The sequence below is a fragment of the Colossoma macropomum genome, unplaced genomic scaffold (assembly GCF_904425465.1).
Source record: "Colossoma macropomum unplaced genomic scaffold, Colossoma_macropomum, whole genome shotgun sequence".
Taxonomy (NCBI): Eukaryota; Metazoa; Chordata; class Actinopteri; order Characiformes; family Serrasalmidae; genus Colossoma; species Colossoma macropomum.
In genome coordinates this window covers 30,313,915-30,331,278 of record NW_023494794.1, presented here as the reverse complement: position 1 = coordinate 30,331,278, position 17,364 = coordinate 30,313,915, and the positions used below count along the sequence as shown (strand labels likewise).

General features: G+C 42.4%; 1 protein-coding gene across 2 annotated transcripts; it reads right to left on the bottom strand.

Annotated features, from left to right (window-relative positions):
- Positions 1–15: 15 nt before the first annotated feature.
- On the bottom strand, positions 16–16,913 carry tp53 (tumor protein p53). 2 transcript variants are annotated; one of them, XM_036580814.1, is made up of 11 exons: positions 16,776–16,913; positions 15,046–15,153; positions 13,585–13,624; positions 10,941–11,123; positions 6,820–7,006; positions 5,777–5,889; positions 3,453–3,562; positions 3,017–3,156; positions 2,319–2,404; positions 1,766–1,869; positions 16–1,512 (listed from the first exon to the last, which is right to left on the bottom strand). In XM_036580814.1, exons 2-11 carry the CDS (start codon positions 15,117–15,119, stop codon positions 1,416–1,418), a joined length of 1,134 nt encoding a protein of 377 aa, XP_036436707.1. In that variant the 5' UTR covers positions 15,120–15,153; positions 16,776–16,913; the 3' UTR covers positions 16–1,415. The 2 variants fall into 2 exon arrangements, with proteins under 2 accessions (XP_036436707.1, XP_036436708.1); XM_036580815.1 differs by lacking the exons at positions 10,941–11,123; positions 13,585–13,624; positions 15,046–15,153; positions 16,776–16,913 and adding an exon at positions 7,721–7,881.
- Between the last annotated feature and the right edge of the window lie 451 nt (positions 16,914–17,364).

Genomic DNA, 17,364 nt, shown 5'->3' with positions numbered 1-17,364 from the left:
CTTTTTAAAGAAAAATTATTCAAGAATTTATTTTTATTACATTTTCTTTTTTTTCCAAAAAGACAGAGAAAGGCTACAGTGAACTACATTTGTAGATAAATGCGATAAATGTAGATAAATGAAAAACTAAAGGCTGTTCATGACCGAGTAAAAAATAACAACCGAACAGCACTTTATATGGAGAAGAAATATATATATGTAAAAAAAAGGACAAATGTATCAAGAATATCAGGATGGATCTTGGTGCCCTGAGTTTTTCTTTAATGCACCATAATGAAGAACCATTCAAGTTATACAAAAAACAAAGAACAAAACCCCCACAGTGTCTGTCGATCAGCCGATCTATGATACAGATCGATTATTTAACAATCACGTCATCGAACCAAGCAGTGAGAACAAACTAACCAGAGTCAGCTGTAATTATGGCTGTGCATTAATCGGATACTGATTGACTGACAGGTGAACGGCTGCAGAGGCGGTCTGGGGTGAACAGGGTCGGCTGCTGATCAATAAAACGTTTTTATTCACTGCACACGAGACTGCATTTCACTCTGAATCGTTTTAGCTTATCGTGTTTACTGGTTTACTCGTCATTGGCAGGTTAATCAGCTTTAAAATTAACTAACGAAGGACATAAAATACAGAAAAAAACTGCAAAATATTCAAAAGGCTCCAGCAGGGCTGCCAAATTAAAAAGGGTATTTTTAGGAAGTATTTCAAAATGTATAATCTCACTTACTGCACGATTTCAATACATTTTAATGAACGTAATTAATGACCTACAAGCATCAAACTCATAACAGTAGCCAGTGAACAGATGCTGAACCGTGTCAGTGAGATTTGTTTGTTTTGGTAGATGAAAGTCAGAGTCAGATGAAAGTGTTTATCAAGTGTTTATAAATCTATAATTTTTCACAGCCTCTGCCTCCTGATCGCCATGGAAACCAGAAAAGGCATCTGCTCACAGACGTCTGTTATAAACGGGTTTATAAACGTGTTCATGGCGACGTGCTGAAGCTGCTGTTGGTGCTAACCGATGGTACAGATACAGGAGATAAAGACCAGCATGGAGTTTTAATTAAAGATCATTCCGGACAGTTTAGCAGATTCAGTGACCAGCACTGACCGACCTGTAATAACGTAGTGAATCTGCCACTAAACCACTAAACACAGTCTGACCACTGTATCATCCTCACACACACCCAGCAGGAACGGATATGGTCACTATGGTCCAGTTTTTGCAGACAGTTTTGCAGTGTTTAATAACGCAACACCAACCGTAATGAATGGAACTGATGACGAGTTATTAAAAAAGGTCAAAAAATGACCCACCCACCCCCCCCTCCCCCAAAAGCAAGTAAATCTTGAACGAAAATAAAAGGACATTAAAAAGAATGAGCCCCTCTCTCTCTCTCTCAGTCCGAGTCACTCTTCTCCTCCTTCACCAGCAGCTTCTTCCCTCGTTTCGGTTCAGGAGCTCCGTCTCGCTCTTTCCTCGAGCTCTTAGAGTGACTGAAACAGAGAAGAAGAAGAAAAGCAGCTAAACAGTGAGAGAACGAATAGGAGTGCAGACATTAGACGGCTTAACTAGTTCAGATTAAATTCAATTCAGCAACCAATACGAATTCTTCAGCATCTACTACGAATTATTCAGTAATTATTTTAAATTATTTAGTACATTCTATTAATTATTCAGTATCCACTATAGTTAATATTCATTACACTAGTGAAATGTGTGTGTGTGTGTGTGTGTGTTCAGACTCACAGTTTCTGGCGGTACTTCTCAGCGTCAGCAGGGGGCACCACATCACTGAGCTCCAGACCATCATTAATCTTCTTTAGAAGTTCATAACGCTCTCGACCTCTAACCTACAGAGAGGGGAAGAGAGGGGAAGAGAGAGGGAGAGAGAGGGAGGGAGAGAGAGGGAGGGAGGGAGGGAGGGAGGGAGAGACGGGGGGGGGGCAGAGGGAGGGGGAAAGAGAGAGAGAGGGAGGGGGAGAGAGACAGAGGGGGGGGAGAGAGGGAGGGAGAGACAGAGGGAGGAAATGCCATGTCTTTTCTATAATAATAAATTGCTTATTGTACTTTATTTTTATCAGTAATTTTAGTTGAGCATTTAGTTACTGAGAGTAAGGCTTTGTCGCCCCCTCTGGTGGAACTGGAATCTGTCCCAGATACACTGAATATAACAGATACATAACTGTGGTTTAAATTACATACATTAAAAGTGCTGTTTGACGTTTTTGTTCTGATTTTTCCATTTTTCAACCCTTATAATCTCAGTCCTCACTAAAACACTCAGCCTGTGTTTGTGTACCTGCAGCGTGTAGATCTCCTCATCACTGCTGCTGCTGGTCTTGGCCTTCTTGCTGGCCTCAGGGCGGGAGGTCGGCTCCTTCAGGGCTGAGGGGTCAGAGGTCAGATTAAGGGGGAGTTTAATGTTTACAGTGTTATTACACTGAAGGTGGCAAGTCGATCACAATATTGGAATATTCTAATCAATTATAATACGCAGAGTGTGTTTTGATGTTTTGGTAAAAATAAATCAAACAAATCAAACTACTCCCCCTCGGTGTTGTCTATACTCCACTACTGTGTAAACAGTTCATATATTCAGTGTATTTATACTCAATTATATCTGCTCGATATGGAAAAAATACCATATCACAATACTTCATCACGAGTAGGGACTCACTGATAACAGGATTGTGGGCTGATGCAGATATCTGATATTTTTATGTACATATCTGCCATCATCAATACATAAACGTTTATAAAATGCATTAAATGTATGCTCAGAGAAGCATTCAGTGATTCGACGCAACAAAATACTGCCCGTGTTACTCACCTCTATTCTCAGTTTATATTCAATATCAACCATTCAAAACATTAAAACAAATAAATACATAAAAAATGATCTGAAATGTGCCACAATAAGGGAAGTGAACATGCTGAACTGCTTCCTACACATTCATGACTAAACTGTAACAGAATAACTCTCAGTCTCTCTCTCACAGCGTTTGTTGGTAGCCGGTGTTTTGTTGGTATTTTTGGCCTCCTGCAATTTCCTGAAGTTACTCTCCTCCGTCTTCCTGTCCCGACCCGGACACGCACAGACACGCACCTCAAACGAGCGCCGGCCCAGCAGCTGACCACTACAGGACACAGAGAGAGAGACAGGGAGGATCAAATGAGCGTTACAGAGCACTGAAGGACACTAAATAGAAGCCATATCGCCCCCTACACTTCCTGTAGTGTATTACAGTCTGTCAGAGTGACTGTGTGGATCATATGAACATTACAGAGCTTTTTAAATGAAACAGTAGAAGCCATATCGCCCCCTACACTTCCTGTAGTGTATTACAGTCTGTCAGAGTGACTGTGTGGATCACATAAACATTATAGAGGCTTGTTAAATGAAACAGTAGAAGGTGTGTAGTATGTAACTCACTCCTGAGTTTCCAAGGTGACGATGGTGAGGATGGGTCTCCGATTCATCCCACCCATACAGCTGCTGTTACACATATAGTTGTACAGCACTGTTGTGTACTCCGACCCAACCTACACACAGACAGAGAGAGGGTTCAACAATAAACACGTACAGTATTCTCCTGAGAAACACATTTGTGTATGAGCTGGTAACACTTTACATTAGCTACATAACACTGACGTAACAATGCCATAAACAAGTCATAGCGGATGACGACAGCATCTGATGATAATAGTTAGCAGTAATGGTAACACGACATTGGTTTGGCTTTGTAATAGAATAGTCATGACCTGAGGACCTGATCGACGCTACATCGCAGCCTGGGCTGGCTGCTTGGATGACGCTGCGCTGCAGCTGTGGGGCTGCCTGGACCGGTAGTGTTTGGCTGCCTGGACCAGGAGTGTTTGGCTGCCTGAGCGACGCTACATCGCAGTGACGTGGCTGCCTGGGCCAGCCGCCTGGGTAACGCTGCACTGCAGCTATGAGGCTGCTGGACTGGTGGTGTTCGGCTGCAGGGAAATGCTCCCCCTTCGTGGCTAAGGACATTTTGAGCCTTCGAGACTTCCTAGGCCAGCCCCTGTTTGATGCACCACGGCTAAGGACTCTTTCCGGGCTAGCTAAGTGACTCTATACCGTGGTCAGTGAAAGCCCCGGCTAGCTGTGGGAACTGTGGAGTTGTGTGCGTGTTCTGTGTTATGTATTGTTGATTATGTATTTTATTATGATTGGAAAGCATCCTTGAGCATGGGAAAGGTGCTATATAAATAAAAGTGATGATGATGATGATGATGATGAGAGTCTTGGTGAAAACTGCGTAAGTGGGTTTTAGGAAGAAATTTGTTCTTGAGAACAGTTGGTGAATGAGGCCCAATGATTCTTCACAGTATCTCTTCAACAGTATCCAACACCTTCATCACAGATGTTCTGTTAGCTTTACCTTTGGCCCTGTTCACACAAGCATTAACAAGCATTCTGGGTGATCAGATCAAAAGTGGACAGCGCAGAGTGAAGGTGTCACTCTTGGAGACACGTTGTGATCAGAGTACTCAAACCAGAGTACACAAACCACCCGAGGTGGTCAGGGACGCATATGACCACAGAACGTTTACAGTGTGAACGCTACAGGGACCGCTTTAGGCTGATGGTTCACTACGCAACTTTTAAAATCTTAGCGGATTTCTAAACCGGAAAGCATCACACGCTTAACGTCAGTCTGTCACAGAATTCCTGGCCTTCTCGCTGTGAGGCGCTCAGACTAGACCACAAGGCAAAGAGACAGCATAACACACAACGATTTTCAGCTACAATTAAGAATTCACACTCCCAGATCCCCTCAGATCACACGACACACACAGAGCTGAACTCAGTTCTATGCATGGCGAAAGCTCAAACTAGGGATGGATATGAGGTGAGAAACGCTGATATCACAGTGAGAGCTGGAGAAATATTTCACTACAAACTGGCAGCTGAGCTGAAACTGTAAAGACACTGACCTGGATCAACATTATAAACTCTATGAACATAATAATCATGATAAACATTATAAACATGATATCAACGCTTATCTGGTTGTGTTTATACACAGCTCCTCTGTCTCCGCTCCACTGTTCATACTCAGCTCTTCGCCTTTTTCTCTGCTCTTCCAGCTCTCCGAATCTCTCGCTGAGTTCATCTCACACTGCAGGACTCGTGAACGTTCGGAGTTGGAAATAGTAAACGTTTAATAACATCTGAGGGTCTCTGATCACTTCAGAATTCGATCGGAGGCTAAAGATTCATTCGTTTCTCCGCTCAAATCAACAGATCATCTGCGCCATCACTTCTGATCTGATTCTCAACCTCGAGGATCGTTTTAGATTGTGAAAATTTGTCAGGGGCAAATCGGGGCTAAAATCGGCTAAATCAGTCTAAATCAGCTGCGCCACCAAAAAAACAGCTGCTGTAGCTTCATTTGTCATCGCCTCTACCGTTTGTTTACGAGCTGCATTAGAGGTTCATGTCTAAACGTTTCAACAGTTCTTTCATTTACAAAAACACGTCTGTCTGACAACAAACACGAGTTACACGTAGTAATTGTGGGTGGTCCTCAACCTCCAGTCAGGAATCCGATCACTGGAGATGCATTCGAGATGCCAGATATGAACAGCTACACATCTCGCTGTTCATATATGATCAGATCACTCGAGACAGATGCTAATACCAGGTGTGAACGGGGACTTTTTCACCTTTGATACAACATGTCTCTTCTCTTTTGTGTGAAAGGTCAGAGGTCGCAGATGATGTACCTGTGGGGGTTCGTAGGGCACCAGCACGCTGTGGCGGAGAGTGTTATCATCCTCCTGATACTGCGCCCGGGGGTTTCCCTCCACACGCAGCAGATGACCAGGAGGAGTCAGGCCTAGAGACAGAACACACTCAGCTAACTGAACTACACCACGCTACAGTCATACAGACCAACATCACACCACACACTGCAGACACACAGCCTGGAACGCCACGCAGGCCTGACAGCTCTCTTTGTTAGATTGAGCAGTGCTCTACACTGACTAAGATCTGGGGACAGCGGTAAGACCTGAGGACAGCTCTAAGATCTGGGGACAGCGGTAAGACCTGAGGACAGCTCTAAGATCTGGGGTTAGTTCTAAGATCTGGGGATAGCGCTAAGACTTGGGGATAGCGCTAAGACCTGGGGATAGCGCTAAGACCTGGGGATAGCGCTAAGATCTGGGGTTAGTTCTAAGATCTGGGGTTAGTTCTAAGATCTGAGGATAGCTCTAAGATCTGAGGATGGCTCTAAGATCTGGGGATAGTTCTAAGATCTGAGGATAGCTCTAAGATCTGAGGATAGCTCTAAGATCTGAGGATAGCTCTAAGATCTGGGGATAGCTCTAAGATCTGAGGACAGTTCTGAGATCTGAGGACAGTTCTGAGATCTGAGGACAGTTCTGAGATCTGAGGACAGTTCTGAGATCTGAGGACAGCCCTTAGCTCCGAGTTCTTTGACATTGTCACAAAAATCTAAATACATCTTGCTAACTAGCACAAATAAATAAAGTAAGAGAAGAAAACATTAGTTAATCTTCTCTAATCTCTCTCTGATCTTCCCAGATCAAAGTTTATTGAACGTAGCTAATTAGCACAGCCATCAAAGTGAGGCAGGCTAACATGAGTTAACATTAACTCTCACGTCATCCTAAGGCTGCTGTTTACTAGGTGTGGCTGACGTGGTTGTTAGAGTTCTAGATTATCTGAAGCAGCATGCGTGCGTGCGTGCGTGCGTGCGTGCGTGCGTGCGTGCGTGCGTGCGTGTGCGTGTGCGCGCGTGTACCGTCATTGTTCTCGGGTGTCCTCTCGTGGTGGGGGCAGCGGCGGACCACCTCTGCCACGTGCTCCGCTTTCTTATACACCGCTGTGGCCCTCAACACTGCCCCCGGTGGAGGAGGGGAGTTGACCTCCATCTGCACCGGACACGTTTTTGCAAGCTGACAATACAGCTTATTGAGCTCAGGAGAAAACTGCAGAGAGAAAAACACAAAACACAGAACCATCAGTCGCTTTAGGATTCAGTAACAAAGTCACACTGGAGTTTTAGTTATTTCTGACTCGTTCACTGAAACGAGTGGAGGAACTGGAAAGAGAAGAGTGTAAACTTACAATCCAGATCACATTAGTGTCCACGAGCGGAAGACGAGACATTTTATTATGATTTGAATTTGATTAACAATCAAGCAAAAACTATTTCTGAACAGGCTTTAACTCCTTAAATAATCCAGGCTTATTGCATCCTAAGGTCCTGACCATTTTAAAGGGTTAAACCAAAAGTTAAGCCTCTCCTGTAAGAAGAGAGGTCAGAGACATTTCTACCGGACAGTCGTCAGAGCATAAAGCAAACAGAGAACAGAAAAACTTGTCCTTTATTGAGAAGCTGGATTCTTACAGAATAACTTAATCAGCTTTACCAAGTATTGTTTTTAAACAAAATAATCTGTCCACTTAAACGGGTTTACAAAAGCATGAAGCGGACAGAACTGGCGTCGGAGGAGACAGCAAATTACAAGGAAAAAAACTTTGCTTCTCAAAGTGAAGAAAAAACAAACACAAAGAAATACATCAAAAAAAAAAGTCTAAAATATTCCAATAACAGATCAACGTCAATCAGAGCAGAACACGCAGTTAAATCCTCTCCTCGTGAGCGATAACTGAGTATTTAATGTAATTTCTGTTCTTACCCTCCTGATCAGATACAGTCTGCAGATCTTCATTTCTCCATAACTGCCCCCCCCACAGTCTGAGTTTCTAATGAACTGAATACTGTTTAACCCTCACAGTCCGACCGCAGGAGACTCCACCATTCTCACTCACTCACTCACTTCCTTGCTCGCTCACTCACTCACACTGCTGAGCAGACATGTTCAGACACGTCCCTGCATTCTCTCACACACACACACACACACACACACACACACACACACCATTTCTATTTATTTACTGTGTTTAACACATTGGCAAAAGAAAAAAAAGAAACAAAATACAAAATGTGCCAATACTTTTGCACAGGCCACATTTTGTATTTTATTTTTCCTCCACTGTTTAAAATACAGTGATTAAAAACAGTGACTGTAGTAAAATGTACAGCAGTGTGTCTCTGTAGAGGATGTTTCGACTTATTCACACTCAAAATCAACACGGCGCTGAACCGGGGTGCACAAACTTTTTCACAGCTTATATAACAGAACTGTGCAAAAGTTTAGGGCAATCTGCTTCAAACTGCGTATCTCAGCAGTAAGTAAGTACGTCTGTACCAGTAAAGTCACTATTTAACATCAGAATAAACACAAATAAAAAAAAAATAGAATTAAAAATTACAAAATTATAAAAAGAATTTTACATTAAAATCTAGCTGACCTCTCGGGAGCTGATTAGAACACCACAGGTTTGGATCCCACTTTCTCACTGCACTCCAGCCGAAATCTATTAGTTTATTGGTTGATTTATTAAATGTAGACATATTAATAAGGTTTTTAACATGTACTTATTAAAACATTAATAACACTGTGACCCACATTATTAGTGTTTTGGGGAAAACGCAGTTCCTTCATGCGAGACATTTATTTTATAAAATTCACTGTAACTTTTGTACAATAGTGTTAAACAAGGAACAAACAGTCCTGTTAATGAAACATATACACAATTTATACATATAATTTTGAATATAAAAGCAGTGAGTCTTCATTATGAGGTCAGATCCATTAGCATAGCACAGAGAAATAAACGCTTAGTATTATTAATAGCACTATTATTGTTATTACTATTAAAGAAAAATGTACTACAATTATTAATGTTGATTTTATTAGTAGTAGGAGTAGCACTGATCTGATCTCAGGAAGATTTATTGATCTGGGTGGAAAAAACTACCATTTAAAAACTTATTAGCAGCAGTGCAGTTATTAACAATATTATTACTAATAGTGCGAGTAGTAATAGTAATTGTATTGTTACTAATAATAGAACTAAAAGTACTATTATTATTATTATTATTATTATTATTACAATCATTATTACAACTACTATTCTTATTATTACCATCATTGTTATTGCTCTGATGTGAGTGAGTGAGTGAGTGGAGGAGTATCTGAAAGCTGTGCCGTCACTCTGAGAGCTGTGACTCTCTGATCTGATCTGTAACGAAGCCTCTGATCTGCTGTCAGTGATGCTGAAGCGTCTCTGCTGGTCTGTTGTTTCAGGATCTGTTCACACTGAGTGAATCAGAGTCTCCTAAAAACCCTGAATAAGGTAAATAAACGCGGCTCAGATCCGTCAGTGAAACCTAAGCAGCGTCCGAGGGGCCGAGCACAGGACGGGGGGGGGGCGCCTCATTAACCCCGTCACCGCCGCAGGAACTGATAGCTAGAACATGTCCGTTCATGCCTGCAGTGGAGTTACACCAGAAACGCCGAAAATTCACCATCAGAACCCAATCAGAGAACTGGAGGAGAACCGGCCGTCACAGACAGACGGATCGCTCGGACTCGCTCGGTCAGGATTCGGGGAACGAGGAAGAGACGGAGAGGAACCTGCAGCTCTGGAGAACGAGAGAACTTCAGGAGAACAAAGAGGAGGAACACACATGGCTCTGTGTGCTGCGACCAGCTGAAGGTGATGATTCAATCAGTTGAGACTGAATTATGTTACAGTCAACATTACAATAATATGATGTATGCACTAATTCTCAGGCTTTTTAATAAATCTAATAACTAATTAGAGATTTATGAAAAGAATCTAATATTTATTATATATATTAAGTATCTAAATAATATTCTATTTTTCTACTGCAGAGTCGGACTGCGACACACTTAAAAAAGGCATTTTTATGCTAATTTTAGTGCACAAATTCTCTTTAACACATCGGAAAAAAAGTAAGCATAGATTATAAAATATGCCATTACTTTCACGCAGACCTCATAACATTTTGTCAAATTCAGTAAATAAACAGTAATTAAAATGTGCAGTCGTGTGTCTCTGTAGAGGATGTGTAACTTATTTACACTTAGAAAATTAATACATACAGGGCGCACAAACTTTTGTAAACAGCTGTACCAAAAAATCAACAGAACCGCATGTTGTGAACAAAACTTCCGTTAATGAAGATAAAATCTTTAAAGTAAGCTCATCTACTGAGCTCAGTGTCCTCAGGTTCATTTCACAGAGCAGTAATTCTCAGTGGTAGTTCATCTAACAGTTCATGCAATTAGAAATATTTTAATATCAAACTGTTAAAAATAACTGCTTTTAAATGAGCTCACACTGCAAGTACAGCAGGAGAACTGCAGCTAACGCTGGACTCCAGTGGACACAGCAGAGCTCCAGCCATAACTGATCAGACTCAGATCTCAACACCGTTCAGGGATGAAGTGATGTTTCATTTGTTTTGCATCACCTTTATAGATTGTATATAAGTGTAGCTAATATACACACAAATCTATAAAGGTGATGCAAAACAAATGAAACATCACTTCATCCCTGAACGGTTTTGAGATCTGCTGTTTTCCATCACCTTTATAGATTGTGTGTATATTAGCTACCTTTATAGATTGTATATAAGTGTAGCTAATATACACACAAATCTAGCAAACTAACTAATAGGCTGCAGCCAAAGAGACCAGATATCAAAAACCACATTCAGAGACACTATCACACTGCTCACAACGTAAACGGCTCAAATAACGGTAGATAACTCTGTGGAGGAGTGCGGTAACAACTGAATTAACATTAGCTAACTCCGTTACAGGCTTGTGTACCGTTAGCCTACTCAGCTAACTCTGAGCCGTCTTAACGTTAGCTAACTAATAGTTTCTGTTCTTGTGCTTCACTTTCTGAAGCTCCAGTTCTGCGTGAGGTTCTCTGAGGAACGGTTCTCTGAGGAACAGTTCTCTGAGGAACGGTACTCACGGTGCAGGTGACGCTCTTGGCCGTGCCGGACTGCTGGAAGCGCAGCGTGAAGCCGTGAGCTCCGGGATAGTCGGTCGCCACGGGAACGGTGGGGGCAGGCGGGGACGTGGACGGCTGGGGGGGCTCGGCCGAAACTTCACCGAACAGAGGCTGATCCAGCATGCTCTGAAGATCCTCAGGGAACTGGAGTAAAACCGTTCAGATCATCATCATCATCATCATCATCATCAACAACATCATCATCACAGAGGTTGTTCACACTAAATCTGATTTTTCTGGAGAGTGAAAATGATTTTTAGTCTAATGCAGGAGTCGCAACCCGAACGTTAAGAAGAGCTTTTAACCCGCAAAAATCAAACCACCTTAGCTTTGGTTAGCTGCTTTTCTCGCATCTCCAGCAGGAAACATTCTCACAAAAGTAGAACAGTTTCTTGTAAAATGTCTCTCAATGTTCGAAATTAAACGAAGTCGCTTCTCATTCGCCGGATTCTTGTTGGAATTTTCCCGTTCCACCTTAAATGGTGCCTGAGACACCAGAATGTAACTGCTGCACCATTTAAGGTGGAACGGGAAAACACAACTGAGAACCTGACATCAGCCTCGTGTTTGTCAGTTTCTCGTTGCAGATTAAACGTATCAGGAAACCAGCTGGAGTGATTATAAACACTAATCAGTCCATTCATCTCTAAATTATCGACGTTCATCTTAAATCTCTCTCTTTGCCGTTTCGTTAGCTACTATCTAGGCGAGACTGTTGTCTGTGTTGCTATGGTGACCAGCAGTCTGGGCTGATCTTCAGGGTTAAAGGGTGAATTAGCAGTTCTACATTAACTCCAGAGTTTAAGACCATTTATTGTTAAACTGTGTTGAACGATCAGCAGAGCTTTATTTTACTGTAAAGGAGGATTGTGTTATTTCGGAGCTGCATGATGCCGACCCACGGTGAGGTGGAACGGGCGGAGCCCACTCCAATACCACTTTTAAACACTTTGAGAATCCAAGAAGATGGGAAAAATGGATTCCTCGAGAAGCAGCCATGAAGAATTTCCTTCTTTCTTTGTAGCAGCCAATCATTCTACAAAGCAGACGAGGCTCCACCAGGATGAACGACCGCAGCAGTAAACAGTCTCTGTGTTGTACTGAAGTTCTCGCCATGGTTTCCCGCCTTTCAGCCACAACCATACGTATGTCTTCATTAACAACCACATTTTTATAATCGCATATGTTTTTGTGCTGCTACAGTCAGGACGAGCTGCTCTGCCGCTACCATAATGAACATTTCTCTACACTGTAACCACGACAACGGAGCTCAAATCGGCCAGCTTGATTCGTAACATCTGTACAAACGCGGACATTAAAACAGGCTTTGATTACGACACTCAGACTTTTTAATCCCATCAACAAAATTCAAACCACCCTGGGTTTGATTAGCTGCTTTTCTCACATCTCACACAGCAGGTGAAATCCTTTTCCTCATGTGTGACGCAGACGTGTGTCTGTGTGTCAGTGTGAACAGATAAACACTCTGAATCTGACATGAATCTGATTAGAGACGCTTTCATACGTGGTGCTGAAATCCGTATCCGATACGTGGCAGCGCGACTCAGTCTGAACAGCCAGATTGGAACTCAAATGACGTTGATCCAACTCCACATTTGTCATAATTTCGCAATGCTGTGACCTCAAACATCTGGGCTGATGTTTCTGTACAAACAAAATTAGAAGAAGCTCATCCGAAACCGTTCCGCGTTTGAAGAGATTTCAGGAAAAATCCGTGGGAGAACGAGGCTCCAGCATCAAAGAAAAGCTACAAGTCTGAAAGCAAAGTTTAAAGAAACCAACAACGCAAACCAAAGAAGTGGGCGTGGCTGAATACCGTGGCCTTTTTACAGCGAGATCGAGCTCATTCTGGGTGACGAGTCCGGCTGTCAGTCATCAGAACTTCTTATCAGCTCCTGAGATGCTGAGAAGATGAAGCTGAAACCTGTCACTGTTCACTCCATTCTGACTGGTTTCCTCTGGATGAGCCACGTGAAGCTTCCTCTGCACATGTGGGTCAGTTTAGGAGCTGATCTGTTCACACTGAGGTCAGATGAAGGTCACATATAAAGGACAGTGTGAACAGCCTGACCAAAAAAAACATAACCGATTTGGGCCACTTTCACCTGCTGTGTGAACGCAACCTGGACAAAAACACTGCTCCGCATGGCGACAGACATACACGACTTCTGCTGGCTGCAGGTGGGTGTTATGAGGACGTTCACGTGAAATCCAAGTGTAAAGTCGTCTGGCTAAGCCGGATTAACACGTAACGTCTGTTTTTACAAAGCGAATTAAGTTTTTTCCGAGGGTAGAAATCAGATTCTATGTGAAAACACCTTAATAACGGAGTGAAAAAACATAACGAGAGAAAAACATAGCAAAAGAGGACAGGGAACAAAAGGGTGTCAGAAGAAACAAACAAAAGAAAACTGAGAAGAAAGAATGAAGGAGAGAGAAGAGAGAACAAAAGAAAAAGAGGGTGCAAAAGAAGAGAGGAGAGCGAGTGAGAGGGAGTGATAAGAGAGAAGAAAAAAAAAGTGAGATACAGAGAGGGAGAAGAATGAAACAAAGAAAGAGAGAAAGTGAATGAATGAAGACTTACCTCTTCGTTTCCCCATGGACTATTTTCAGGTGTCTGCCCCCTGAGAGAGAGAGAGAGAGAGAGAGAGAGAGAGAGAGAGAGAGAGAGAGAGAGAAGTGAGATAACCGCACTAATATGATCACTCACAGTGTTATTGTCTAGTATAACTAATGAAGGTGAGACTGAAGCCACCTTCAATCACTATTAGTGAACTTCGACCTGGACGAGTGAAACCCTCTCAGCCGTGTGTGTTACTCTGGGAATCTCGTCTCAGCAGGACTAAACTCTCAGATCAGCCCCCCTCTCTAAATGTATCAGTGCGGTACGGCTACTAATCCGAACCCAGAAATCTCCACTAGGGCTGCGACAAACTAACATTTTCATAATCGATTAGTTGGTCCGTTTTGACTCCGATTAATCGATTAGTTGGTCCATTTTGACTCCGATTAATCGATTAGTTGGTCCGTTTTGATTCCGATTAATCGATTGGTTGGTCCGTTTTGACTCCGATTAATCGATTGGTTGGTCCGTTTTGACTCCGATTAATCGATTAGTTGGTCCATTTTGACTCCGATTAATCGATTAGTTGGTCCGTTTTGACTCCGATTAATCGATTAGTTGCAAAACGAAACCCTGCAGATATTAGTCTGGCAATAATGTCCCTTTGCACCAATTAAAAATAGAAAGGTTATTATTTGTTCAAAAAAAACCCCAAAAAACCAATAACTCCAACAAATCACTTATTAGCCATGTTATCGACAATTCTGATCAGTTGTTGCTGCCCTGCTATCCACATCCTCCTCCAGTACCTGCGTCTGTTTGCCAACACGTAATGGTACCTGTGAAAGTGGGCGGGGCTCTGGAGGTCATGTGAAGGTCACAACGGGAAACACAAACAGTGACAGCGACGATGCAAACAGTCCAGGTCCCGACTGAGATTTTACTGGGTTTGTTTTATGTGAAGAGGCACAGACGGAGATTCTGGATAGCGTTTTTTTAGAAAAATAGATTTGTGCGATTCGAGTGACCTTCAGCCTCAGAAGCTCCGCCCACACATGCACTGAGCACCTGAACCTTTGCGCACTGAGCTGGACAGAACCATGGGGATTCTGAGAGCAACTCAAGTGGGTTTTATCAGTTAGATGCCAAACACAGCTCTGAGGCAGCTCCTCGCTCTGAGGCAGCTCCTCGCTCTGCGCCGGGACTGAGCTTTCAGAGCGACACACGGACTCAAAGAAAAGTGTGTGATGTTCACAGCGTCACGTCAAACTGACGCACCAATCCGGCTGTGTTCAGGTGCAGGACAATCAAATCTGTCTCTTAAATCAGATCTTCTGAGGCGGCTTATTTGCCCACATTGTTATTTGCAAATGATCAGATCTGATTTGTGTGTCCAGACATCACCAGCCGACCTGCATGGGTTGCTGGACACAGATTAAGGCTAGTCTTGGACTAAACTGCATCATCAGTCTGAGCGCTTACATGAGGTTCTGCAGCCACAGCTCAGCGAACTCCTGGCTCTCTGAAGGCTCCTCCATGGCGGCCTGCGGCTCCATCGGCAGCGGGCTGGAGCTCAGCGGCCCCACAGAGCTGGGGAACGAGGGAGGGAGAGGGGGAAGAGGAAAAGAGAGAAAGAAAAGAGGAGGTGAGGACGTTAGTACAGACAAGGGTTATCAGACACAAAATTAGGCACCAAAAAACTAAACCTCAGTTATTAAACACTCTGAATTTCCTCCCGACTCACTGTTCTGAATTATTTCAGCAACTTATTCCCCCCAAAAAATTACTGCAGGTTCTGAAGTGTTTTACCAAACAGGTGCTGGACTTAACTACTTTCTCAACTATTTTAACAACATCCTAATAAAATAAATCAGTAGTAATTAATAGTTTCTGAATTTTTCTCAAATGACCTCTGGCATTACTGTAATGTACAATTTTACAAATCTGACACTAAAATTACAGTATTTAAAACAGTATTTTACTAACCTGATACTGAAATTATGACAACAATGCAGTGTTTTACCATCCTTACGTTTAAATTACAGCATTTAATGCACTATTTCACCAACTGATACTAAAAATACTGAAAGTAATGCACTATTTTACTAAATTGACACTGAAAAAACTAAAATTAAATGCAACCATTTACTACCTGATACTGAAAATACTGAAAGTAATGTACTATTTTACTATCCTTACACTGACAATACTCAAATTAATGTACTATTTTACTAACCTGAGACTGAAAATACTGAAAGTAATGTACTATTTTACTAACCTGAGACTGAAAATACTCAAATTAATATACTATTTTACTAACCTGAGACTGAAAATACTGAAATTATTGTACTATTTTACTAACCTGAGACTGAAAATACTCAAATTAATGTACTATTTTACTAACCTGAGACTGAAAATATTGAAATTAATGTACTATTTTACTGAGCTGAGACCGAAAATACTGAAATTACACCAGTTGGAGCTCTTTAACCGGGTTAGCTAGGATGCTAAGCTAAATTAGCTCAGTATCCTGAATGGGGAAAAGGCTAAATCTGCTAATTATTTAATATAAACTTCTCTCAGACGAACACAAACTGACTTTCCTCCATTCTGGGACTCAGACCGACTAACATACCGAGTATCAGCGCCACTGCGAGCTTCGGCGAGCTGGCTAAGCTACTTTAATGAACACCGGTTCGGTTAAACGCGGTCAGCTGCGGCTGTTTAAGAGCTGAACTCATTAAAATGCCGCCTGAATGTGACTTTGACTGTAATAAGACTGTAATAGGTGATAAATGTGCATTTTAAAGAGTGTTTTTTGATGCTAACTGCATTTCCTGATCTGAACGTCACTCCAACGTTCCCACGCAGGCCGCATACCCGACTCTCACATTCACACAACTTCACTAAAAACCCCGAAAACGAGTTAAAATATCGCACACAGCTGAAATGTGTGCAAATGCTTAAGTTGGTTTTCCATTCACCAGCTTCTTGTTCGAATTTTGCCGTTCCACCTTAAATGGTGCCGCAGTTACAATACAGCGATTGAAACGCCAGAACGTTGCCGCGGCGCTATTTAAGGTGGAACGGGGAAATTATCTGAGAACTGCGATTTATCGCAAATTCACTTGCCGACTTTTATTCGCTGTGCAAAGTAACCGCAAAAAAGTGATGACGGCGGTGCGAACAGGTAAATATTATCTCTTTTTTACCTCTTATTCCAAAAAAGCGACCGAGTTTCCGCTGAAAGTCCTCCAAGATGATCTTCAACCAACAAAAACACTCGAATTCTCCGCTCCAGCTAATCCCTATTTTCTCACAACGCTGCCGGGGAATTCCCCAGGAGGCGGGGCCAGGCGCCACGTGACGCGAGCACGACGACCAATCGGGTCTCTGTAAGCCTGTGACATTAAATCCGCTTCAAAAACACGATGCCTATCATTAAAGGGGAACTCCACCGATTTTTCAAACTTTCTGCATATTTAATCGGTTGAGATGTAAACAGAGTCGTTCAGAGTGGTTTGGTGTGAAACTCTCTGTTCTAGAGAAACTTACCGAGTCAGAGTTGTTCACAGTGGTGGTGATAGGAACCAGACGTCCACCTCTAAAAGCTCCCTTACAGAAAGTTATGGATGGTATTTAGGTTCTGGATAGTAAATAAAATGTCTATATTTGTGCTGTAGTCATGGCGACCCCTGGTTCCTGTCACCACCACTGTAAAGACAATTCCGCTTTCAGTTAAAGCAGAGACCACCCTTGTAAACCCCTTCACTCAGGTTATGCTTTTATATATCACTCAGT

Excerpts from the sequence above, each read along its gene's own strand:
- tp53 (XM_036580814.1), bottom strand. The coding sequence starts at position 15,119 with ATGGAGCCGCAGGCCGCCATGGAGGAGCCTTCAGAGAGCCAGGAGTTC. Across the intron at positions 5,890-6,819 it reads GACACCCGAGAACAATGACG|GCCTGACTCCTCCTGGTCAT; the intron begins GTACACGCGCGC and ends TTCTGTCTCTAG. Across the intron at positions 3,157-3,452 it reads GTCACCTTGGAAACTCAGGA|TGGTCAGCTGCTGGGCCGGC; the intron begins GTGAGTTACATA and ends TGTGTCCTGTAG.